This window comes from Falco cherrug, chromosome 14, assembly GCF_023634085.1.
Source record: "Falco cherrug isolate bFalChe1 chromosome 14, bFalChe1.pri, whole genome shotgun sequence".
Lineage (NCBI taxonomy): Eukaryota > Metazoa > Chordata > Aves > Falconiformes > Falconidae > Falco > Falco cherrug.
The window spans coordinates 21,990,172-22,012,775 of NC_073710.1; the positions used below are offsets into that span (position 1 = coordinate 21,990,172).

Genomic DNA, 22,604 nt, shown 5'->3' on the forward strand with positions numbered 1-22,604 from the left:
CCCCCAGCCCCGCTGCGCACAGCCCTGGGTACCCATTTGCCAGCTGCCCCATGTCGTGCTGTGCTGAATGGTGCGAGGGGCCCAGCACCCCTCTTCCCTCCAGGCTGGAGGTGCTGAGCTCTGTCTCCACCCCCAGTGAATCTGCCTGCACCAGGCCCACACCTTACAGTGTCTGCCGTGCCGTGCAGTGCCGTGCGTGCCGAGCCGTGCCACTTGGCTGGGTGTGCACGGGCAGCGGGGAACACATGGTGCTCACCAGGGAGTGGCAGTGACCGAGCACTCCTCGCTCTCACTGCCGCCAGCCTGCACCAGTGCCGGTGCCAGGCCATGGGCACACACTGGGATGCTGCCGTACTGGTGGTGCCTGCCCAGGGCCTGCTGCCAGCGGCAGGGGATGGTTTTTGAATGAAAAGTCTTCTTTGATGGTGCTGGCTGGGCACCGTCTGGCCATCCTGCCACAGGGAACAAGGAGGTGGCTGTGCCGGAGGAGGAGGGAGTTTGGTTCCCACCTTGGGCAGTGCTCCTGCGGCCAGCCACCGGCCGGCAGCAGGGACGGGCACCCGGCAGCTGTGGGTGCACCGGAAGGTAAGGGGCCACGGGGTGACCCCGGGGCTGGGTCCCTGCTGAGGGGTATGGGGAGGGCTGTGGAGTGGGGACATGCTGCCCCTGTCCCCCTCCCTGCTTCCCACAGATGGGCGCCTGCAGCCACGGGGACCCCGGCAGAACAGCAGCAGCGGCACAGCACAACCACACCAGGTCTGACTGGGCTGTGCTTGGCTTCACACCACCACAGCCCACTGCTGCTGGGCTCAGCCGGGCCACGTGTGAGCCCCGCCAGTGGTACTGGGGGTCCCGGCACATCCCTGCTGCGTCCATGGGCTCACCAGTTCCTTACCACCCACTCCGGGCACTGCTCCGGCACCTACCAGGGGGGTTTTCCAGCACTGCGGTGCTGGGGATCTCAGCCGAGGGGGGCCTGCCTGGCTGGGGTGCTCCCACCACAGGGGTCCCCTTCCCCAGCTCCCAGGGCGAGGAGGCTGCGGGCCGGAGCCCAGCACTGCCTCGCTCCAGCTCCCAGCCCAGCAGGACGAGGCGCCCCGTATCAGGGTGAGGAACCCAGGATTCGAGCCCAAAGCCGAGGCTGCAGCTCCTCTGGGCTCAGCGTGGTCCCTCCCGGCACTGGCTGTCCCCTGCCATCAGCCCGGTGCAGGGACACATCCTCGCCGTGGCCCTAGTCCTGCCCTGGGACCCACTGGCCATGTGGACAGGTGACGTGGCAGGCCCTGGCCATTCCCAGGTGACTCGTAACCGTGGGGGGACACAGAGGCATGGGGAGGTGACGTGTGTTACACGCGGGCATCATGAGAGGGGCCCCAAGAGTGGGGCAGGGGGAGACAGAGTGACCCTGGGGTGCCATGGGGGGACCCCAAGGTGGCCCCGTGGCGCTCGGCAGGATGAGCTGCGGCTGGTCCCCGGCCGTGGTGCTGTGCGGTGCCCGTGGTGCCTACGGATGCGCCGGGGGATGCCGGTGTCGGGGGATGCCCGTGCTGCACCAGTGCTGGGCGACACCGGTGCCAGTGCAGCAGCTGCGCCGGGATATGTCGCTGCCGGTGCAGTAGCCGCGCCGGGCGATGTCGGTGCCGGTGCTGGTGCCGGTGCAGCAGCCACGCCGGGTGATGCCGGTGCCGGTCACTGCTCCCGCAGTGCGGGGCTGGGGCCGGTGCCAGGTGCTGCCGGTGCCGGCCGGGCCCCGGCGGGCTGCGGGTGGAGCTGGTGCTGGTGCCGGCGGTGCCGGCGGTGCCGGTGCCGGTGCCGGGCGGGGCCCCCGCGGGCTGCGGGCGGTGCCGGCCCCGCCGCGGTATAAAGGGGCCGCGCGGGCCAGGCCAGGCTCACAGCAGCGGCGGCGGCGGCCGGGGCGAGCGGCGGCACCGGCACCACCACGGTGAGTCCCGGTCCCGGTCCCGGTCTCGGTCTCTCCTTCCCCCTGCCGGCCCCGGCTCGGGGCGTCCCCGCCCCCGCGGTGCTGCGAGACCGGCGGCGGCACCGGGAGAGCGGAGCCGGCACCGGGGGGCTGCGGGGCCCGGGGGCGGTCCTGCGGGGGCTGCCCGGGGGGAGCTGCCGGTGGCACGGGGGTCCCCGGGGCTGGCTCTGCGCCCTGCCCGCACCCCCTGCCCTGTTCATGCGCGCCCCCTCCCCTCCCCCGGCTCCTGCCCCCCCGCTCCCGCCCGCGCCCCCCGCCCCGCGGTGCAGCTCTGCAGTCCCCACCGCTGCCGGTCGGGAGCGGGTGCCCGCTGCCTGCCCGTGCCGCCCGCGCTGCCTGTCCCCCCGTCCCCATCCCACAGCGAGGCGGGGGTCCGGCTGCTGCCATCGCCGGTGCTGGGGGTCCCGCTGCAGGCGGTCGGGGTGGCCATGGGCAGGGGGGGTGTCTCTCCTCTGGGGACACCCTGGGGCCGGGAACCCAACGTCCCTGTGCCCTTCCCTGTCCTCTAGCCCGGGAGCAGGCGTGTCCCTGCGGGGCTGTGGGTGCCAGCACCCTGCACAGTGGGATGCTTGAGACCCCCACTCCCCGCCTGCCCCTGTAGAGCCACCGGTAAGGTCTCAATCCCAGACCGGTGACCGGCGAGGGATGGGGTGACCGTGGGGCAGCAGACAAGTGCAGTCTCCCCACTTCCCCCTTTGGGGAGCCAAGCAGGGGGCCCCGTCGTGGGCTGCCCCCCTGGCCCTGCCCTGACGCTGCCTGTGTCCCCCCAGATGCCAGTGAGCCTCTCCACAGCCCTGCGCGTCGTCGGGACCAGCCTCTTCGCCCTGGTGGTGCTCGGCGGCATCCTTGCTGCCTACGTCACGGGGTACCAGTTCATCCACACAGAGAAGCACTACCTCTCCTTCGGGCTCTACGGGGCCATCCTGGGGCTGCACCTCTTCATTCAGAGCCTCTTCGCGTTCCTGGAGCACCGGCGCATGCGGGGTGAAGGGCAGCCGGTGCAGCTGGGGCGCTCGGTGGCCCTCTGCATTGCTGCCTACCAGGAAGATCCCAACTACCTGAAGAAGTGCCTGCGCTCCGTCAAGCGCATCGCCTTCCCCGACCTCAAAGTGGTGATGGTGGTGGATGGTAATGGCCCCGACGACACCTACATGCTGGACATCTTCCATGATGTGATGGGCTCGGAGCACTCGGGCAGCTACGTCTGGAGGAGCAACTTCCACGCATGGGGCGAGGGAGAGACCGAGGCTGGGATGCGGGAAGGGCTGGCCCGCGTCCAGGCGCTGGTGCGTGGCACCACATACTCCTGCATCCTCCAGAAGTGGGGCGGGAAGCGGGAGGTGATGTACACGGCCTTCCGAGCACTCGGAGACTCCGTGGACTATATCCAGGTAGATGCATGGGCTGGGCAGGGGGGGGGATGCAGGCAGCCAGTGCTCTGCCTGCGTGGCTGGGCAGAGGGGCTGTGGGTGGAGCAGGAGTGGCCCAGTGAGCCTGCGGCAGCACCCGCCTGCCTGGCGCTGGATTTGGCCCCGTGCACTGGCTGCAAGCCGACACCGGGGCTGGGGGTGAACTGCCACCAGGGTGGCCCAAGGGGTTGAGCCCTGCCCGCACTGCTGCCCATGAGGGTTTCACATCACCTCCTCCACTCATCCCCTGCCCCAGGCTGGTGTCACCCTGTGGGACTGTGGCACGGTGTGGGGTGCCAGGGCCAATGCATGGGGGAGGGGTGGTGACCAGGGCATGTCCCACCACTGTGCCAGTGGCTGGGGCATGTGGCAGGGCTGGGTGGCCCGGGGCAGTGGTGGCCGGGCACCATGGAGCACTCCGCTCCCTGCCACCGCCTGCCGGTCTCTGAGGCTCTGCCTCGTCTCGCCGGCTGCGGCTCAGGCTTGCCTGGCTGCGGGCTGGGCTGTCTGCCGGGTGCGCGTGGGTGGCAGGAGCGGGGCTCGACGTTCCCTCTGCCCCCAGGTGTGTGACTCAGACACGGTGCTGGACCCCGCCTGCACCGCCGAGATGCTCCGCATCCTGGAGGCTGACCCCCGTGTCGGCGGCGTCGGTGGCGACGTCCAGGTACCCTGGCTGCAAGGGAGGGCACAGGTGGTGGGGGATGCAGCAGTGCTGGGGGGGTTGCAGTGCCAGGGCTCACATCCGTCCCCTCCCCAGATCCTGAACAAGTACGACTCGTGGATCTCCTTCCTGAGCAGCGTGCGGTACTGGATGGCCTTCAACGTCGAGCGTGCCTGCCAGTCCTATTTTGGCTGCGTGCAGTGCATCAGCGGGCCCCTGGGCATGTACCGCAACACCCTGCTGCAGCAGTTCCTTGAGGACTGGTACCACCAGACCTTCCTGGGCAGCAAGTGCAGCTTTGGGGATGACCGGCACCTCACCAACCGCGTGCTCAGCCTGGGCTACCAGACCAAGTACACGGCTCGCTCCAAGTGCCTGACGGAGACGCCCACTCGCTACCTGCGCTGGCTCAACCAGCAGACCCGCTGGAGCAAGTCCTACTTCCGCGAGTGGCTCTATAACGCCCTGTGGTTCCACAAGCATCACCTCTGGATGACCTACGAGTCAGTGGTGACCGGCTTCTTCCCCTTCTTCCTCATCGCCACCGTTATCCAGCTCTTCTACCGCGGCCGCATCTGGAACATCCTCCTCTTCCTGCTGACTGTGCAGCTGGTGGGCATCATCAAAGCCACCTATGCCTGCTTCCTGCGGGGCAACGCAGAGATGATCTTCATGTCCCTTTACGCCCTCCTCTACATGTCCAGCCTGCTGCCTGCCAAGATGTTTGCCATTGCCACCATCAACAAGTCGGGCTGGGGCACGTCGGGGCGCCGGACCATCGTGGTTAACTTCGTGGGGCTGCTGCCAGTGTCTGTGTGGGTGGCGGTGCTGCTGGGTGGGCTGGCCTACACCGCCTACAGCCAGGACCTCTTCAGCGAGACAGAGGTGGCCTTCCTCGTCTCTGGTGCCATCCTCTACGCCTGCTACTGGGTGGCCCTGCTCACCCTCTACCTGGCTATCGTCGCCCGGCGCTGTGGCAAGCGGCAGGAGCAGTGCGGGCTGGCCTTCGCTGAGGTCTGACCATGGGGGAGAGCCGGGGTGGCCCTGTGTGCTGGGGTAACCACTACCGGTCCCCTCCTCGCCTGGCACTGAGCCGCCAGGTGCTGGGCAGCGCTGAGCGCGCCCACCATGGTGTTTCTGATCAAGTCTTGCTTTTTTTGTTGTTCTGTTTTGGTTTTTCATATTTTTTCTTTTTTCTGTACTAAGCTGGCTGGGGAGAGGCTAAGCTGGGGCTGCCAGTCACCAGCTGGGCACAGCCTTGGTGCTGCAGGGGTGATGGCAGCATCCCCCCCCCCCCCCCCATGCCATACAGAGTATCCCAGTGTGCTGTATGGAGCACTGCTGGCCGGGCTCCCCTCACCCCACCACCGCGGCTGGGTCCTCCACCCTTCGGTGCTTTCTACAGGGACTTCTTGGTCCCACCTCCATGGTGCTACAGCAAAACAGCCCCATGCAGTACTGTCTCTGTCTGGCGCTGTGCCAGCACAGCTGGCTGGTGCTGCCTGCCTCTGCCCCCCACAGCTGTTTGTATGTGCGGGCATGTACCCATAGGGAGCCCCCCCACATCCCCCTCAGCCCCTTCCAGGGGGGTCTGGCTGCCCCAGGAGGGCAGCACTTCCCTTCAGCTTTGCCAAAGAGCCAGGGGGGGACCCCAGCATGCAGAAACAGGGGAAACTGGGGCCATGGCTTGGCTAGTGTCACCATGGCCCCTGGTGACCCCTTGGTTTCAGCCAAGCCATGGCCCCATCATACCAACCCTGCTGCCTTCCCAGCATCTGTCTAGACAGTGGGGAGACACTGGGTTTTGAGCCTGGGCATGCAGAGGAGGGCGGAGAAGAGCCAGTTCCCAACCTTTCCCTTCCCCAGGAAACTCACGCGGTTGTCTCCCCTGGGCCCTCTTTTTTTCAGGGCTTAAAAATCTTTCTACAATTGAGCTTTTAGATTGTTTTGTTTAATTTAATACAAGGTTTTTTAGACTTTTGTAGCTCTTTGGTATTCATACTTATTGCTACTTGTTTGTAAATCTATTTATTTTTTAACCTGTGGGTTTTTTTTCATATTTTGGAAAAGCCTGTTTTTTATATCCTGATGGATTTGTCAAAATAAAGACTTGCACCGAGGAAGGCTGGTGTGTGTGGGGAGAAGGGTGATGGCTCTAGTTCCCCCTGCCCTGGCACCATGAGGCGACTCAAGCGATGTTGGGGCAGAGTCCCTGCCTGGCACGCGCTGTCCCCACAGCTGCAGGGGGGGACATATCATGTTGGGGAGTGATTCTCCGTGCTGATAACACTGTGGCTCCCTGCTGCAGGCAGGATGACAGGCAGAGCTGGCAGTGCACTGGGAATAGCCAAATCCAGGTACTGAGGGCAGCCCCAAAGCTCCAGCCCTGCCTGGGCTTGAAGCATCCCTGCTCACCAGGACTCATCTCACCTGGGACGGCAGCTGGGCTTGTGCCCTAGAGGTCTCAGAAATGGAGTCATTACAGGGGGAACAAGTGTCCCGGGAATTGCTCTGGGTGCCCGGATGCAGCACCCCAAGGTGGCCCTGGGAACCCCCTGTGCAGGACCGGGATGAGGCTGGAGCTGGCCCTGGATCTCCCCGAGTCCTGGCTGCAGTGCCTGGTGCTGCCTGGCAGCAGAATAGAGCTCATGGCCGCCAGTCTGGCTCCTCACACTTTCTTAGGTACGTTGGTGATGATGGGCTTGGGGCGGGTTTTGAAGAGGAGCTTGGTTTTGATGAGGGCAGTGACGGTGTAGTGGGTGTGTGGCCCCACCGGGCTGGGCTCACCAGCTCCCTGCTTCACCAGGACAGCAAAAGGCTTCTCCAGCTGCACCACCTTCCCATAGAGGATGTGGTGGCCCACGATGAGCACGGGGACCCCCTAGAGAGAACAGCAAGAGGGTGAGGGTGGACAGGGCCCCCATCCCCTGGTGGCGTGGCACAGCAGTAGGCTGCCTCACCTCGCAGGTATAATGCAGGTCTCCCAGGAGGCTCCCTGCCAGCCCGCCGCTCTGCCGGGGCTCCACCTCTCCCTGCAGCTCCACCAGCACCCACTGCGCCAGGCCTCCGGCACCCGCACTGTGGGCGAGAGAGGCAGCTTTCACCCTGCGGCTCCAGCCTTGCCTGGGGCTGCGAATGCAGAGCCGGGTGCCGCTGGGGGCAGGATCCGGCCCACCGGGGCCGTGCAGCCTGCGGTGGCCTCACCTGGAGATGACGATCTGCACCATGTTCCGGGCCCTGCAAAGTGCCCGCAGAGACAGTCAGTACGGGGGGGTTAGGGCAGTCCCTGCTGCGGCGGGACCCCCCCAGCCCCAGTACCCGTCCCCCCCAAGCTCCGCACCCCCGGGCCCTCAGCCCGCCCGGGCCCCAGCCCCCCATGCCCAGACACGAGGGCCCCTGCTGCCCCCCCGGGCCCCAGAGCCCTCCGCCCCCCATGCCCAGACATGGGGGCCCTGCCGCGCCCCCGGGCCGCGGCGGCAGTTGCGCGGGGCGCTGGTGCCCTCCAGCGGCCCCGGAGGTGCGGGCCCGGGCCGGGGCAGCCCGGCCGAGCCGCTCGGCGGGCCGGGCCTCTCCCGCCTCCCGCTCCCCGCCCAGCCCAGCGCCGGCCGCTCCCCGCGGCCCCCGGCCCGGCCCCGCCGCCCCGAACCCGCACTCCCAGCTCCGGCAGCGCCCGAATCTCCCGCCGCGCCGCGCTTCTGCTTCCGCTTCCGGCCGCGCGCCCGCCCCGTGCCGGGGGAGCACTTCCTGTTCCGGGGCGGCGCGCACGTGGGGCTGTGCGGGGCGGGGCCGGGGCCGGGGGCGATGGGGGAGTTCGAGGTGCACCGGGTGCGGTTCTTCGGCCTGGTGCCGGCGGGCGTGCGCTGCCTGGCCTGGCACCCCCGCGGCGGCCGCCTGGCCCTGGCGCGCATCGACGGCACCGTCGAGATCTACAACTTCGCCGCGAACTACTTCCAGGAGAAGGTGAGGGGGGCGGGCCGCGCCGCGCCGCGCCGGGCCGCGCCGGGCCGGGGTAACGGGCGTCCCTCGCCAGGTCATCCCCGGGAGCGACGCCCGCTCGGTGGAGGCGCTGTGCTGGGCGGCGGGAGAGCGACTCTTCGGGGCCGGCCTCGGCGGGGAAGTCACCGAGTACGACCTGGCCCGGCTGTGCGTGGCGCGCTCCGTGGACGGCTGCGGGGGGCCCATCTGGAGCATGGCGGCCAACAGCAGCGGCACGCAGCTGGCGGTGAGTGCTACCGGCGCCGGGACGGCTCTTCCAGCCCAGCCCCGGAGCAAGGTGCGCCGGCAGAGGGAGAGGGGCTGACCGTCCCGCTGGCGCTGACCGCCCCTCCCGCAGATCGGCTGCGAGGACGGCTCCGTTAAGCTCTTTCAAGTCGTATCCGGGGGCATCGAATTTGAGCGGAACCTGGACAGGCGGAAAGGTGGGTCCGAGAGGGCTCGGTGCCACAGCGGCATCGTCCCTCCGTCCCTCCTGGCGACCCAGTCCCGCTGACCGAGGTGCCGCGGGTCCACAGGGTCACATCCAGAGCTTCCTTCCCCACAGGCCGTATACTGTGCCTCTCCTGGCACCCATCGGGCACTCACATAGCAGCTGGGTCCATCGATGTTTTCCGCGTGCTCAACGTCTCTTCAGGTAACTCGTGCCCCAGGAGGTGAGCAGGTCCGGTCCCCTGGGGCTGACAGCACCTGCCCGCCCTATGCTCTAGGGGGGTCCCCTTGCCACACCCAACTGTCCTTCCCCCATCTCAGGCCAAACCGTGCAGAGGATCATGGTGAACTACCACGTACAGAAGGTGAAGCGTGAGTGCATCGTGTGGAGCATTGCCTTCCTCTCCAGCGGCACCGTCGTCACCTCAGACTCCTTTGGGAGGGTGCAATTCTGGGACTGGGAACAAGGGACGCTGCTGGAGTCCCACACTGTCAGCACCTCGGCTGTTCTCTCGCTGGCTGTGTCGGAGGTAGGCGAGTCCCCCCCGTGTCCTCTCCGGGCAGCCAGGCACCCGTCAGCTCTCCTGTGTGCTGGGCCGGAGGTGCCTCAGGTGGGAGCTGCCTGGCTCAATGCCTTTGGCTAGGAGCCAGGCTGCTGGTCCCTGCCCGCTTCCTGGCAGCGCCCTCTCGTTCTTCCTGGTCCACACTGGCAAACCCCGTTCCTGTTTCTCTCACCAGAAGGAGGACAGCATCGTTGTGGGTACCTCGACTGGGGCCACCTACCAGTTTCAGCTGCTGCCAGTGAAGATGGGCAGCCTGGAGAAGCGCTGGGTGCGGACAAAGCCCTTCCAGCATCACACCCATGACGTGCGAGCTGTGGCACACAGCTCGATGGCTCTCATCTCCGGAGGTAGGACTGGCTGGGGTCATGGGGAGGGCTTGGGGCTCTCCCCCCAGTACCAGTTCGGCTGACTTCTGCTTGGCTTCCAGGCCTGGACGCCCAGCTGGTGATCCGCCCGCTGATGGAGAAGGTGCAGAAGAAGGGCTATGATGCGGCACTCCGTAAAATCACCTTCCCTCATGTGAGTGCCGCTCTCTGTGGGGTCTCATGACTAGGGAGGCAGGCTGGCAGGGTTGGATCTCCCTGCCCCACTGGGTCCCCTCCCTGGTGCATCTGGAGGCTCCTACCATGGAGGAGGTAGAAGTTGGTAAGCTCGTCTTGCTGGTCCTGCTGGGTCTCCACCTCCAGGCTCACATCCCACAGGACCAGAGTCCTTCCTTTCCCCCACCCCAGAGTCTCCAGCCCCCAGGGCAATTCAGCTTTGGCCCAGCCCTTTCTGCCAGTCTGTGGGTTCATGACAGTCTGCCCATTTCTTCATGCAGCGACGCCTTGTCTCCTGTGCCAGGAAAGCCCGGCTGCTCCTATTCCAGTTCTCCCAGCATCTGGAGCTCTGGAGACTTGGCTCCACTGATGAGACTGGTGAGTTGCAAGGCCTAACTCTCTGGTGCAAGCCCTGTGGCAGAGCCTGCGCTGCCTACAGGATTTTGGGTATGAAACCGTCTTGCTGCTTGGGCAGTGGAGGGGTGGCTTAGCCCAGGCCCCTTCCTCCCCACAGCCCTGTGCTGGTGACACTTACAGGCAGAGCTGTGTTTCCCAGCACAGCGTGTGCCTGTGCATGGGCTGCACTGCCGCTGTGAGGCTGTGCTTCCAGCGAGCTGGGCCAGGCCCTGGGGAGTTCAGCCGTGGGGAAGTGTGGGGCAGGCTCTGGGCTCTCCCTCAGGCACTGCTTCCCTGGGATCCCCAGCTGCTCAACAGGACCTGTGTGGTTTCCCCACTGTCACTGATGTACTGTGTGTTTTCTCGTCCCAGGAAAGGATGGTGAGGTCCTTCCCTTGTGCCGCATGCCTGAGCACCTTGTGCAGTTCAAGAGTAAGGTAGGACTGAGCCGGGGCTGGGATTTGCCCTGATGCCTGCCCTTCTGCTCTCCCTCTGACAGCCAAGCTCTGTGTGCCAGGCTGCAGGGGGATCTCCCAGGCCCCACTCAACCCCTGTGCTCTTCCAGGGTCCAGAGCACATTTACTGCAGCTGCATCTCGCCCTGTGGCAGCTGGGTCACCTACTCCACGGCCTCCCACTTCCACCTCTACCGAGTGCAATATGAGGGTGACAGTGTCAGCATCCAGAAGGTGAGGAGGGTGATGGGCCGCTCTGCAGCAGGGAGGGGCGGTGGGTGGCTGTGAAGTGCCAGCATCACTCTCGGGGAGTGAGGGCAGCAGTGGTAGGTGGCTGGCAGTGCTGCTTTTACCTGCTTCAAGGTCCCCAAAGTGCCCAAGCTGCTGCTCCCAGCCTACCAGCTCCAGTTCTCCTCCGACTCCGGCAGCCTCTTCGTCGCCTCTGCTCGAGGTTCCGTCCATGTTCTCCAGCTGCTGGAGCCAGGGGGCTGCAAACACCTGCACACACTTCGGCCACCCTCAGGTTTGAGCTGGGGGGGTTGTGGAGGTGCTGGGGGTCCCTGGGCTCTGCGGCCCCTCCCTGCTGTGGGTGCAGAGGGGTGTAAAGGGCTGAGCACGTCCTGGGGGATGTGGGTCCTTCCCCCTGACAGCCTCTGCCCTGTGTTTGTGCCACCCTCATGGCATGGCACAGGTAGGAGAGGGGGGTGCCCAGGTCAGTAGTGGGGGCATGGGTCTGGATGTCCCCCGGGGGTGCATCTGGGGCTTTTTGCAGGCCCAAGCACCTGTTACAGCTGGTGGAGGTCTTTCCATAGGGTCCCCCGAGGCCGTTTACCTGCTGGCGTCAAGCACAGATGGGCACTGGCTGGCGGCAGTTGGCGGGGACTGGGCAATCCACATCTACAACCTGAAATGTTTCAAGGTAGGAGCAGGTGCTGAGGGGGCTGCAGGAATGACTCCCACTGCCCTCCTGCCTTGCGGGGGGCAGGTGGTGGTGGGCTCAGCGTGTAAGTCCCCTCCCCGGAAGCGATCGCTGTGTCCCTGGTGCAGGGCCCATGGGAAGGGGGGTCAGAGGCTTGCTCCTGTCAGCACGCTGTCCTCCTGCCTTGCAGCATCACGGCACGGTGCCCACCTACACCTGTGCGGTGACAGCCCTCGCCATCCATCCCCTCACCAACAACCTTGTTATCGCCTACTCAGACCAGCAGGTAGGAGCGAATCCCGGTCGCAGACCTCGTGGCCCTGGCCCCTTCCCTGCTGTTCCCTCCCAGGCCTTGGGGCTTTCTGGTCACGCAGGTCCACCGGAGAGCTGTGGCTCCAGGCAGGCGCAGGGACCCAGCTGGCCTTCGCTGCCCGCTGTCCCTGGCAGGAGCCTGTCCCCATGCAGTGCTTGCAGCCTGGCTGGAGCAGGGGCTGCCTATGCGCCGCTGTGGGGGTGATGCCAGGGAGGACCAGACCTGATGAGTCGCCCCTGTCACCTCCTCTCCAGCTGTTTGAGTTCAGCATCCCGGAGAAGCAGTACACGGCCTGGAGCCGCATGGTGCAGAACTTTGGGCTGCACAAGGTCTGGCTGGAGAGGGACTCGCCCATCACCCACATCACCTTCAACCCCAAGAACCCCTCGCACATCCTGCTCCACGACACCTATATGTTCTGTGTCCTTGACAAGTCCCTGGTGAGCCCGCATGCCTGGTCGGGAGGGCTGTCTTCATGCTTGGGGCATCTCCCCAGCCTGGCTGTCCCTGTCCTCACGGGGAGCAGAGGGAACAGCATGCCAGGACTGAGGTGATGGTGGTCCAGGCAGCACTAACATGTGCCGCATGCTCTCCTCGCAGCCCCTGCCAGACAACAGTGCACTCCTGATGAACCAGAGCACCCTGAAGCAGCTCCCGGAGACAGCCAGGCAGCGGCAGCTCCACGCCTTCAAGATCTGCAAGAAATTCCAGGTGGGTGATGGTGTTGCTGGGTGTGTGCTGTGTTCAGGAGGGGGTGCCCTGCACCCTTGGTCCCTGTGGCTCTTGCCCACATATCCAGTTGCTCCCAGTGCCACCCCAGTGCTGGGTGCCCCAGAGTTTGGTCTCAGCCTCCATCATGGCACAGCCACTTGCTGCAGTCTCGTGGGCTCTGATTGCCCAGCAGCTCATGCAGCACACAGCCCCAGGCACTGCCCCTGCTTACAGCTAAGCCAGAACAGGCAGCTCTGCATGGCCAGGCCCGGCAAGCCGAGGCAGAGGGGGGCCGGCACCACAGTCCCATCTCTTGCCCTCTCCCTGCCCTGCAGCCCCTGCTCTTTGCGGATCTGCTGGATGAGAACTGCCTGGTGATGGTGGAGCGGCCCATCATGGACATCAAGACCCAGCTGCCACTGCCCATCCAACAGAAGAAATTTGGCACCTGAGAGCAGAACAAGCTGCTCCAGCTGCAGCAGCTCTGTGTGTTGCTCTCCCAGGGTGCTGTAGGAATAAACCCTGCTGTTCCGTACAGCTGCAGGCTCAGGTCTTGTCCTTGCCCTGTGGGGGCTCCCTGGTGTCGCAGCAGTGGGTCAGGGTGGCACTGGCCTGAGTGTGAGGATGCAGCCGGCTTGGAGGGCTCCCCTGCCTGTGCCGGTCCTCCTAGGGCTACGGCAGCACCCCATGGCCTCGGCAGCATCGGGTCCTGACATTGGCTTCTCGCCATGCTGGCCAGCAGCCAGGTGGGTTGGTGACCACTGGGGCACTGCCTGGGGCAAGGGGCTCCAAGCAGGCGTTTGCTGGGGCTCAGCACCCATATGCAGCATCCCCAGCGGGGCGAGCTCCATGCTTCAGGAGAGGTGCTGGCTCACTGAGCCAGAGTGCCCACCTGGGTGCTGGTGACACTGGGGCACAGCGCGGTCCCTTTGCCAAACCGCAGCTCTTGGCGTGCACTCTGCGGCGGCTGTTAACTAGAAAACTGGGCACCATCTGCTCCAGCCCTTCCAGTAACACCAGTACCTGCCCTGGAAGGATGGAGCTAGCCCGCTGGCTCTGAGGGGTTAGGATTGGGGCCCGCCCTCCGCTTTCCTTCCCCCTTGCACCCCCAAAGGGCATCTCCCCATGCCCCAGGAGGGGGCAGTTCGGGCTCTGGGAAGGGCGGCTGGCGCTCGGCCCCGGGAAGCGGGGGGCGCAGCTTTGCTGAGCCCGGGAAATGGAGAGCGGGGCGGGAAATAAGGCGCGGGGCGGGGCTTCTCCGCCCCTCCCTCCGGCGCGATTGGGCTGCTGCTGCTGCTGCGATTGGTCGCGCCGGGGAGAGGGGCGGAGCACCTTACCCCCGCCTCTTTCGCAGGGCTGAGCCTATCGCAGCGCGCCATGCGGGCGGGGGCGGGCACTCGGGGCCCCTCCCCCTCCACGCCAAGTCCCGCCTCTTCTCCCGGTGCGCGGCGGCGGCGGCGGCATGGCCGTGTGGACTCGCGCCTGTAAAACGGGGCTGCTGGAGCTGCTGCTGCGGGAGCGCTGGGTGCGGGTGGCGGCGGAGCTGAGCGGGGAAGCGCTGAGCCTGACGGCGGAACCGGGAGGCGGTGAAACGGCGGTGCTTAACGGCGTGGTTAACGGCAACGCGGAGGCGGCGCCCGGTTGCGTGCGGAGGGTGCGGGTGGTGAAGGCGGAGGCTGGAGGGCTCGGTATCAGCATCAAGGGAGGTCGGGAGAATCGGATGCCGGTGCTTATCTCCCGTATTTTCCCGGGGCTGGCGGCGGAACGGAGCGGGGCGCTCCGTCTGGGCGACGCCATCCTCGCCGTTAACGGCGTCGATCTCCGGGATGCCACCCACGACCAAGCCGTCCAGGCGCTGAAGCGAGCTGGGAGGGAGGTCATCCTCGAAGGTACCGCTTAACCCCCTCACCGGCGCCCGGTGCTCCCTCCTCCCTCTCTCGGGTCCCCACCCCCCGCCCCATTACCGAGTCCCACGATACTCTCCTGCTGCTGTCACGGGGCCCCCAGACCTTCCCCCTCGGGTCCCTTCTCCGATTGCGGGACCCTGCTCACCCCACCCCACTCACGGTATGTGGGACCCCCCTCCCCAAAAACCTCTGAGCCTGCTGTGTCCCCCCCTGACATGGGGACAGGGACCAGGGGTGTCCCCTCCCCAACTGGGGGCGTCCTGCTTGCTTGGGGATGGGACTCCTCCCAGCTGGGGACAAGGACGGGCCATCTCTGCTGACCATGCCCCCCAGGACACAGCTTGGGTCCCCTGGGACAGAGCTGGGATCCCCTGGCTGAGATGTCCTTCCAGCACAGGGTGTCCCCTCTCTCAGAGGTCGAAGCGCCCGCGGTGGGTGCTTGTGCCCCCCGAGTCCCCAGGAAGGGCTGTGGCCTGGGGGGCCAGTTGGGGATCTGCCCGTGTCCCTGTGGGCTCCATGCCCGCGGCACAGCTGGCTTGGCACTGGCCTGGCAGAGCCACCAGCTCCTGCCCGACCTGTTCCCGGCAGCCCGACAAGCTCGGGCAGGACGCACCTGGCCCGGCGGCGTGTGGCACAGGGCTTGTGCCATGGGGTGCCATGCCCCGGGCAGCCGGGAGGACGCCAGCCCCCCTGTGCTATGGGCCAAGGTGGCCCATGTGGGTCTGTGTTGCCACACACGCCGTCCTGGTGTCCTGGCAATGCCATCTGTCCCCTGGTGCATGGGGCTGCTCCCTCTGCCCGGCTGGGCTGGACTGACCCCAGTGACGGGCGCTCCCGCTCGCCTGCTGGCTCCGGCATGCTGCACCGGCACGAGGGCAGGCGGGTGGGCTCCCTGGCACAGCCACTGCTGGCACTGGGGGGCTCTGTGCGGCTCGGCCATGCCGGGGGCCGAGGCGGAGCTGCGGCGCTGGGCTGGGTGCTCAGACACCCGGCGGGTCGGGGCCGCCATCGGAGGCGGTGAGAGCCCCCACAGGACGCCGTGCTGGATTCGCCTCCTTCCCCCCGCTGCTGTCTTGTGCCACCCGGCTGTTTGATCCTGTCCTGCCGGAGCTCCGGCCCTGCGGCATGTTTGTCCCTCGCTTCCGCCACAGGTGCCGCAGCAGCCGCCCCTTCCCTTCCCTCCGGGGCTGCGGCTGCCCCACGGCCTGGCAGGGCCCTCCGGCTGGCAGCTGCGGGCTGTGGAGAGGAGCTGGGGGAGACCCCAACTGTGCCATCCCACCCTGTCCCTCCTCGCCAGCCCCTGGAGGTGTGACTGCTCCCCTGGAGGCAGGCAGGGCTCCCGGGCAGGTGCCCTGGGCTTTGCCGGACCCGGTGCTGGCGGTGGAGCACGGGAGCACCACCCCTGCGCTGGCACCTCGGTGGGGCTGGCAGCCCCCGCCCTGGCCGCTGAGTCTGGCCACAGGGACCTGTGCCAGGTGCCTTCCTCCCAGGGTGCCCGCAGGCACACTCCGGCACGCCGGGGGAAGGGAGCCCCTCTGCCCCTGCCGGGAGGTGCGGGCAGGGCCGCCGGCCGGCGGGCACACGGGCTGGCCCGGCACTGGCAAAGGGGAAGGCCAGCTGCAAGAGCCGACCCATGTGAGAATGTATGGAAACCGTGCTGGGGTTTCCCCCGGGAGCGTGGTACCAGTGGCAGGAGGGGGCTCCAGCCCCGAAGATGGACTGTCACCATCTGGCCGGTGCACGGGGGCTCAGCACCGGTGAGGCCGGCACTAAGCTGGCGTTGCCGTGAGGCCAGGGCAGCCGCCTTCCTGTGGCAGGTTGGACGAGGGGTGCAGGCAGCAGCCGGGTTTCCTTTGTGGTGAGCACGTAGGCGAGGCAGCAGCGGCTGTGCTGGGGCGGCTGCGTGCTGGCCGCCGGCCGCCCAGAAGCAGAAGGGACGGCTGCAGGTGCCGCTGCCCTGGCACCGGCCTCGCGCCTGCCAATGTGAGCTGCTCTGTGCTCCTGACTGCACCCTGGTTGCATGCCCCGAGTGCAGGCAGCCGGCTCTGCCGCCATCCCCGCTGGCAGACACGGTCCTGTGTGTCTGCTCAGTGCCGGGGTGAGCTGGCACAGCCGGCTGGTCCCCACCACTGCCGAGAGCTGCTAGTGTGGCTGCAGCCCCGCTGAGCCCACACTTCTTCGGCAGCACCCTGGCATGGCGCTTGGGCTGCCGCAGCACCAGCTGCCTGGCTCGGCCTCTTGCCCCCCCGGGGGTCTCCCGGCACGCCTGGCATTTGCGGAGATGGTGGCCGTGCCCTGGTGTAGGTCAGCAGTGGCACCATGGGGTCATGGCACCGTGGGCTGTAGCCATGCCGGGGGCTGGCTGGGAGGGTGCTGGGCTCCTGGCCAGTGCTGGAGGCAGCTGTCCACATCTGGTAAACAGCTGCCAAGCAGCAGGGGTGGCAGCTCCCACAGCTGCCGCTGCCTGCGGCACTGCCCTGCCCTGCCTGGCCAGGCAGCAGGATTAGGGGTGCGCGGGACAGCGGTAATCCTGGGATCAGTGCGGCGGGAAGCTAATATTAACTCGTTTGCTGCCCGCAGCAAGGACAGGCGCCTCGTGGCAGCATGTCCCCGTGCCACTGCACTGCTCAGCTCAGCAAATCTGGCAGGAGGGCGGGGGCCGGCCTGCCCATTCCCCATCCCTGCCTGCATCCCCCTGCCCGTGCTGCAGACAGGTGTCAGCCCCTTTGGTGGGGGTATTTGCAGCGGGCACCTGCCCATGGGGCTGTGGGGTCCAGCACCGTGGGGTCCGGCACCGGTGGCTGGCCAAGTGCAGGCCCCAGGCCCCACTGCTGATGTCTCCGCTCCAGCAAAGTGGTGGCCTGGTCGTGGCGTGGCATTGTGCTGGCTCCACGGATGCTGTCACCAAGCAGCAGGGCACCTGCCTCACAGCAGATTACAGCTTATTTGGGTTTTTTTAGTTTGATTTGAACTCTCCGCTGCCTTAGGGGTGCGGACGTTGCTGCTCCCAGCATGTCCCTCCTTCGGCGATGAGCTGCCGGGGCGATGTGCTGCCGGGGCTCGGCGCAGGCAGGCTGCTCCTCGCGGCCGGCCAGGGAGCTGAGTCTGGGGGGGTTGTGGCGGGTGGGTGGGGGTCCAGCACTGGCTGCAGGTGTTGTGTCCCAGGCTGCCATCAGCTCTCCCTTGCAGCTTTCCTGCCTTGCTAAGTGTGCTGTCCATGCAGCCTCATCCCCGCTCTGGCACGTCGTGGCTCCCTGACATCTCGAATGCCTTGGCTTTTCCCAAGCGTGGCAGCTGGTGCAGCCCATGGGAGCACCGTGGGCTGGGTGAAGCGGGCTCCACGGCTCCCGCTCGCCCTGCTGGAGCTGGGCTGGGCTCCAGGGTGCTGGCACCTCGCCGGGGCTCTGCTTCAGCTGGGCTGGGTGGTGCTCGGGGAGGGATGGTCCGGGAGGAATCGGAGCCGATGCCTCCTTCCTTCCTGCCCAGCCTGGAGAGGAGTGTGGAGCCGGGATGTCCTGGCTGCAAACCCTCCTCGCCCCGCCGGGAGCGGAGGCAGGCTGCTGGCAGGCGCTGGCAGGCGCGGGCGACACAGGGTCAGCACACTATCGGCGCCTGCGGCGCTGGAAACTTGGCCGCTGTCAGCCCTGCAGCCAGAGCGGCTCAGGATGGGCTGCAGCCTGACCTCCCGCCCGGCCCATTGTGCTTTGCCGCCTTCCCTTTCCTACGGCCGTGTCGGACACAGGGATGCGCCGCCAGCGCCTGTCCTTTGCATGGGGCACCTCTGGCCCGGGGCAGGGTGAGACCCTCGGGGCCATGCTGGTCCCCGAGCCCCACCAGGGGTGCTGTGCCCCCTTTCCTGCTGCCCTCCACCTGCAGCGCCAGCCAGGGGGTGACTTCAGCTCCATGGGGCATGGGCTGTGCTGGTGCCCCTCAGGGAGGTCCCAGGGCTGGCCAAGACCCCCTGTCTGCTGCGGGGGACAGGCCCCCCTTGTGGCCAGAGCGTCCGTGGGGCGCAGGGCTGCGGCACAGGTGCACAGGACCCCCGCCTGGCCTTAACCTATGTCCCCTCCACCCCACAGTGAAGTTCATGCGGGAGGTGACCCCCTACATCAAGAAGCCCTCACTGGTGTCGGACCTGCCGTGGGAGGGGGCTGCCCCGCAGTCACCCAGCCTGAGCGGCAGTGAGGACTCGGGCTCCCCCCAGCACCAGTGCCCCCGTGACCGCAAGGTGATCCCCCTGAAGATGTGCTTCGCTGCCAGGAACCTCAGCATGCCTGACCTGGAGAACAGGTGAGGGCAGGGGCTGCCCGTGCCCCCCTCCCACCCCAAACCCAGCAGCTGCTCCCTGCAGACCCCCCCAGACAGGGCTGAGGGCTTCCCCTTGCTGTGACTGTGACCTCCCGCCTGCCCCAGTGAGCTGGGCGAGGGAAGCTGGGGGGGTTTGTCCAGGGCTGTGCCATGCTGTGTCCCACCAGGATGGCTGGCAGCCTCCTCTGTTTGCAGAAGGGGGGGCCCGCAAATCCCCTTGGCTCTGCCTGCCGGCAGGGCTGACACCAAACTGTACTGGTGGCTTCCCAGCACAGCCAGAGCCCCAAACCAGTGCGGCCAGTTTGCTGGGCTGGGCACAGGCACGGGCATGCTCAGCTGGGTGCCACCGTCGTCCCAGCCAGCACCGTGTCCCCTGGCAGGCTGATCGAGCTGCACTCGCCGGACAGCCGGAACACCCTGATCCTGCGCTGCAAGGACACGGCGACAGCACACTCCTGGTTCACCGCGCTGCACGCCAACATCGCCGCCCTGCTGCCCCAGGTCCTGGCCGAGCTCAACGCCATGCTGGGCACCGGTGGCACCGTGGCCGGCGGCAGGGAGGTGAAGCACATCGCCTGGCTGGCTGAGCAGGTATGTGCCGCCGGGGCTGCGCCGGAGCTGCTGCCCAGCGCCATCCCTGGGGACAGCCGTGCCGCTGGGGCGGTGGCTGCAGCTGCGTGGCTGGAGAGCCGTGCCACCGGGCTCTGCTGCTCCCCAGCCGGCCAGCTGCGCTGCAGCGAAGGCCGCGCTTCCTGTGCCCTCAGTCCCGTTTCCCGCCGGGATTCCCAGCTGGAGATGCTTGTCACCTCCTTGCTCTTCCATGAATTCACTGCCTGAGAGCCGCAGCCTGCCTGGGCACGGTGGTGAGCTTGGGGCGGCCCAGCTTTCCAGGATGGCCACCCTCGGCAGCGCCTTGCGCAGCTTTGCATGATGCTGCCAAGAGCCCGGCAACGCAGAGCCGCTGGCTTGGGGTTGGCACAGCTGTGGGTGTGGGGAGCGGGATGCCAGTAGCCCCTCACCGTGCGCTCGTGTCTCGTGCAGGCACGCCTGGATGGAGGGCGGCAGCAGTGGCGACCGGTCCTCATGGCGGTGACGGAGAAGGACCTGCTGCTGTATGATGGCATGCCCTGGACCAGGGATGCCTGGGCTTCCCCTTGCCACAGCTACCCGCTGGTGGCTACCAGGTGGGCTGGGGGTCTGGCTCTGCCCACCTGTGGCTGCTGGGTACCAGCACCCCTTGGCCACATCCAGCTCTGCCTCTCACCAGAGCTGGGTGGGGAGACCCCAAAACACCAATGGGCATGGGGCAGCATGGTGCTGGCACTGCCGTTGCACCCCTGACCCCCTTCTCTGTCCATGTGTCCTGTCCTGTCCCCAGGCTGGTCCACTCAGGCTCAGGCCGCCGCTCGCCCGCACTGGGCTGCGAGCTCACCTTCGCCACCCGGACGGGCTCTCGCCAGGGTGTGGAGATGCACGTTTTCCGTGTGGAAACCCACCGGGACCTCTCCTCCTGGACGCGTGTCCTCGTCCAGGGCTGCCACGCCGCCGCCGAGTTGATGAAGGAGGTGACTGTGGGTGAGTGTGGTGCTGCAGGTGTCCCCTGCTGGGTTGCTGGTTGGGCTGGTGGGACCTGGGTGACCGGGGGGGGGCCTGAGCGTGCCCGTGCCCACAGGCTGCACGCTGGGCGGGCAGGAGGTCCAGCTCTCCATCCACTACGAGGGCGGCTTCACCATCTGCCGAGAGGAGCCGGGCAGCAGTGTCCTCTTCCGCTACCCCTACGAGAGGCTGAAGATGTCGGCGGACGATGGCATCAGGACCCTCTACCTGGACTTCGGGGGTCCTGAGGGCGAGCTGGTGAGGAGTGGGCAGCAGGGCTCCCCACCCCGATTTATGGCGGGGGGTGTGTGTCCTCCAGGGGTGGCTCTTGCTTTCCCCCCCATCTCTGCAGCATCGTGGCTGCTGAGTATCACTGGGTAGCACTGGCTGGGAGCCCCCAGCCCCAGCTGGGAGCCCCCCCAGTGCCCCCCGTGGGGTTTGGCATGCTGGTGGGGGGTTAACATTGCTCTCTATCTTCCCTCCCCCAACCCCAGGCGCTGGACCTGCACTCCTGCCCCAAGCCCATCGTCTTCATCCTGCACACCTTCCTCTCGGCCAAAGTCACCCGCATGGGGCTGCTGGCGTAGGGGGCCCCGGCCCCCCGCCTCCCCCCACCACAAACCAGCGGAGGGGCCCCATGCCCCTCCTGCCCCGCCAGTGCCTTGCTGGGGCCAAACTGGCAGCCCTGAGAGCTGCCGGGGTTGTGGCAGGGTGGCTGCCCGGGGGGGTGAGCCCTTCTGCTCCACACCGGTGGTCCTGGCCTCCCCCCTGCCCCAGTGCCAGGGGGGCCAGGGCACAGGCACCAGCTTTAACCCCCCCTCCTCGGGCCTGAAGCCATCACTGATCTCACCACTGTGCCTTGGGGTGGGGTGAGCCCAGCCCTGACGTGTGGGGGACCCCAGGTGCTCCCCCCAGCTGTGTCTGGGGCAGCCAGTGCGCCCCCCACCCCCGCCTTGGGGTCCTCCCAAAGGGGGTCACATTGTGTCCCCCCGGCCATGGGTTGGAGCTCAGGCTGTCGGCCCCCCCATTGCTGCAGCGCAGGGTCCCAGTGCCCTGCGCAGGGTGTGGGGGGGACATTCTTGTCTTACTCGACGCGCTGAAGAGTACAAAAGGGGCTGTCCCCCCACCAGCTGCACCAACCCCCCCCACCCGGGAGGGCCCTCCCCCCTCCCCCCCCAAACCTTCCAAAGCCAGAAAACAACTATTGTGTCTGTGCTGCCCTGGGCAGGTGGGGGCTGGGCTGCCTGGGGAGCCCCACGGGCTGCTGCCCCCCAGCTGTGCTGCCCCCCAGCACTGCAGCCTCTGCCCCCCCTGCCCGGGAGCTGCTCTGCGGGTCGACCCCTCCGCATTTGGGGCAGGATGTGTGGATTGATGCACTTTTGCTTTTTGTACTCCCCGGGGGGGGGCAGCTCCCACACCCTGGGGTGGTGGTGGGGGTCCCAGGCATGGCAGGAGCAGGACCTTCCCCCCCCCCCGACGGGGCTGTCCCCTCCTGGCTGAAGCCCTGTTACCCCCCAGCCAAACTTCTCTGCACATTTTTCTGCTTCCTGGGGGGCTGTGCTGGCTGGGGGGTCCTAGGGGGGTCCCGGGTTGCACACAAGCACTACAGCTGCTGGACCCCCCGGTGCCTCCCCCCGGCACCACCCCCACCCTTTATTTTTGTATTCTTTGTAAATTGCTATTTATATCAGATTGCCATTTCTGGGGGCTCCGAGTCTCTCTCTTGGGGGGGTGGGGGGGTGGGTGCGTGTGTGTGTGTGTGTGTGTGTGTGCGCCTGCTGGAGTGGGTGGGCAGCACTGGGCATCCAGTACAAGAAGGACTGGGATGTACTGGGGAGAGCCTGGGGGGGAGGATTGGGGCAGGGGCCTAGTTCTGCTGGGGAGTGGGGGGGTCATCGATGGGCATAGGTACCTGCAGGCTGGGCTGGGGGCAGTGGCAGGGAGCCCCCCAGACAGTGCTGATCCCAGTCCCATGTACCCCGGGTGTGCACGCGTGGCTGTGTGTGGGTACACACTGGGCACGTGTGTGCTCTGCGTGTGGGTGTGCACACGTGTGTGGGTACAAGTGTGCACACTGTGTGGGCAGGTGCACACCATATGTGTGTGTGCGCGCGCATAGCATACACGTGTGCCTGCGGGTCTGTGGGTGCACACACACGTACAGGCAGGTGTGGGGGTGTGCACGTGCACACAGGTAGGGGTGCACACACCACAGGGGCTTGTCGGTGTGTGTGGGTGCACCCAGGCTGGGCACGGCTGCGGGGGTGCACATGTGCTGGGGAGGGCACACGTGTAGGAGTGCACAGACACGTAGGGGTGCATGCACACACAGGGGAGCGCACACGTAGGAGTGCACAGACACCTAGGGGTATATGCAGGCACGGGTGCACACGCAGGGAAGTGCACACATACACACGCATCA

At 66.9% G+C, this 22,604-nt stretch overlaps 4 protein-coding genes across 7 annotated transcripts; 3 read left to right on the forward strand and 1 right to left on the reverse strand.

Moving 5' to 3' along the window:
* The first annotated feature begins 2,751 nt into the window (after positions 1–2,751).
* HAS3 (hyaluronan synthase 3) lies at positions 2,752–5,838 on the forward strand. The gene is made up of 3 exons (XM_055726600.1): positions 2,752–3,372; positions 3,953–4,054; positions 4,148–5,838. The coding sequence occupies exons 1-3, from the start codon at positions 2,752–2,754 to the stop codon at positions 5,069–5,071; spliced, it is 1,647 nt and encodes a 548-aa protein (XP_055582575.1). The 3' UTR covers positions 5,072–5,838.
* Positions 5,839–5,980: 142 nt separating this feature from the next.
* CHTF8 (chromosome transmission fidelity factor 8) lies at positions 5,981–7,777 on the reverse strand. Of its 2 annotated transcripts, none has more exons than XM_055726602.1 (4): positions 7,704–7,777; positions 7,256–7,288; positions 7,012–7,129; positions 5,981–6,932 (listed from the first exon to the last, which is right to left on the reverse strand). In XM_055726602.1, the coding sequence occupies exons 2-4, from the start codon at positions 7,276–7,278 to the stop codon at positions 6,720–6,722; spliced, it is 354 nt and encodes a 117-aa protein (XP_055582577.1). In that variant the 5' UTR covers positions 7,279–7,288; positions 7,704–7,777; the 3' UTR covers positions 5,981–6,719. The 2 variants fall into 2 exon arrangements, with proteins under 2 accessions (XP_055582577.1, XP_055582576.1); XM_055726601.1 differs by having other exon boundaries at positions 7,698–7,768.
* A 51-nt stretch (positions 7,778–7,828) lies between these two features.
* UTP4 (UTP4 small subunit processome component) lies at positions 7,829–12,908 on the forward strand. The gene is made up of 16 exons (XM_055726599.1): positions 7,829–8,011; positions 8,082–8,273; positions 8,385–8,469; positions 8,592–8,681; positions 8,798–9,006; positions 9,215–9,386; positions 9,467–9,558; positions 9,860–9,956; positions 10,347–10,411; positions 10,540–10,662; positions 10,792–10,951; positions 11,241–11,347; positions 11,538–11,633; positions 11,915–12,100; positions 12,261–12,371; positions 12,707–12,908. The coding sequence occupies exons 1-16, from the start codon at positions 7,853–7,855 to the stop codon at positions 12,821–12,823; spliced, it is 2,061 nt and encodes a 686-aa protein (XP_055582574.1). The 5' UTR covers positions 7,829–7,852; the 3' UTR covers positions 12,824–12,908.
* An 883-nt stretch (positions 12,909–13,791) lies between these two features.
* On the forward strand, positions 13,792–21,883 carry SNTB2 (syntrophin beta 2). 3 transcript variants are annotated; one of them, XM_055726937.1, is made up of 7 exons: positions 13,792–14,260; positions 18,358–18,568; positions 18,967–19,177; positions 19,628–19,770; positions 19,965–20,161; positions 20,259–20,440; positions 20,677–21,883. In XM_055726937.1, exons 1-7 carry the CDS (start codon positions 13,834–13,836, stop codon positions 20,767–20,769), a joined length of 1,464 nt encoding a protein of 487 aa, XP_055582912.1. In that variant the 5' UTR covers positions 13,792–13,833; the 3' UTR covers positions 20,770–21,883. The 3 variants fall into 3 exon arrangements, with proteins under 3 accessions (XP_055582912.1, XP_055582910.1, XP_055582911.1); XM_055726935.1 differs by lacking the exon at positions 13,792–14,260 and having other exon boundaries at positions 16,950–18,568; XM_055726936.1 differs by lacking the exon at positions 13,792–14,260 and having other exon boundaries at positions 16,950–18,568; positions 20,279–20,440.
* Positions 21,884–22,604: the final 721 nt, after the last annotated feature.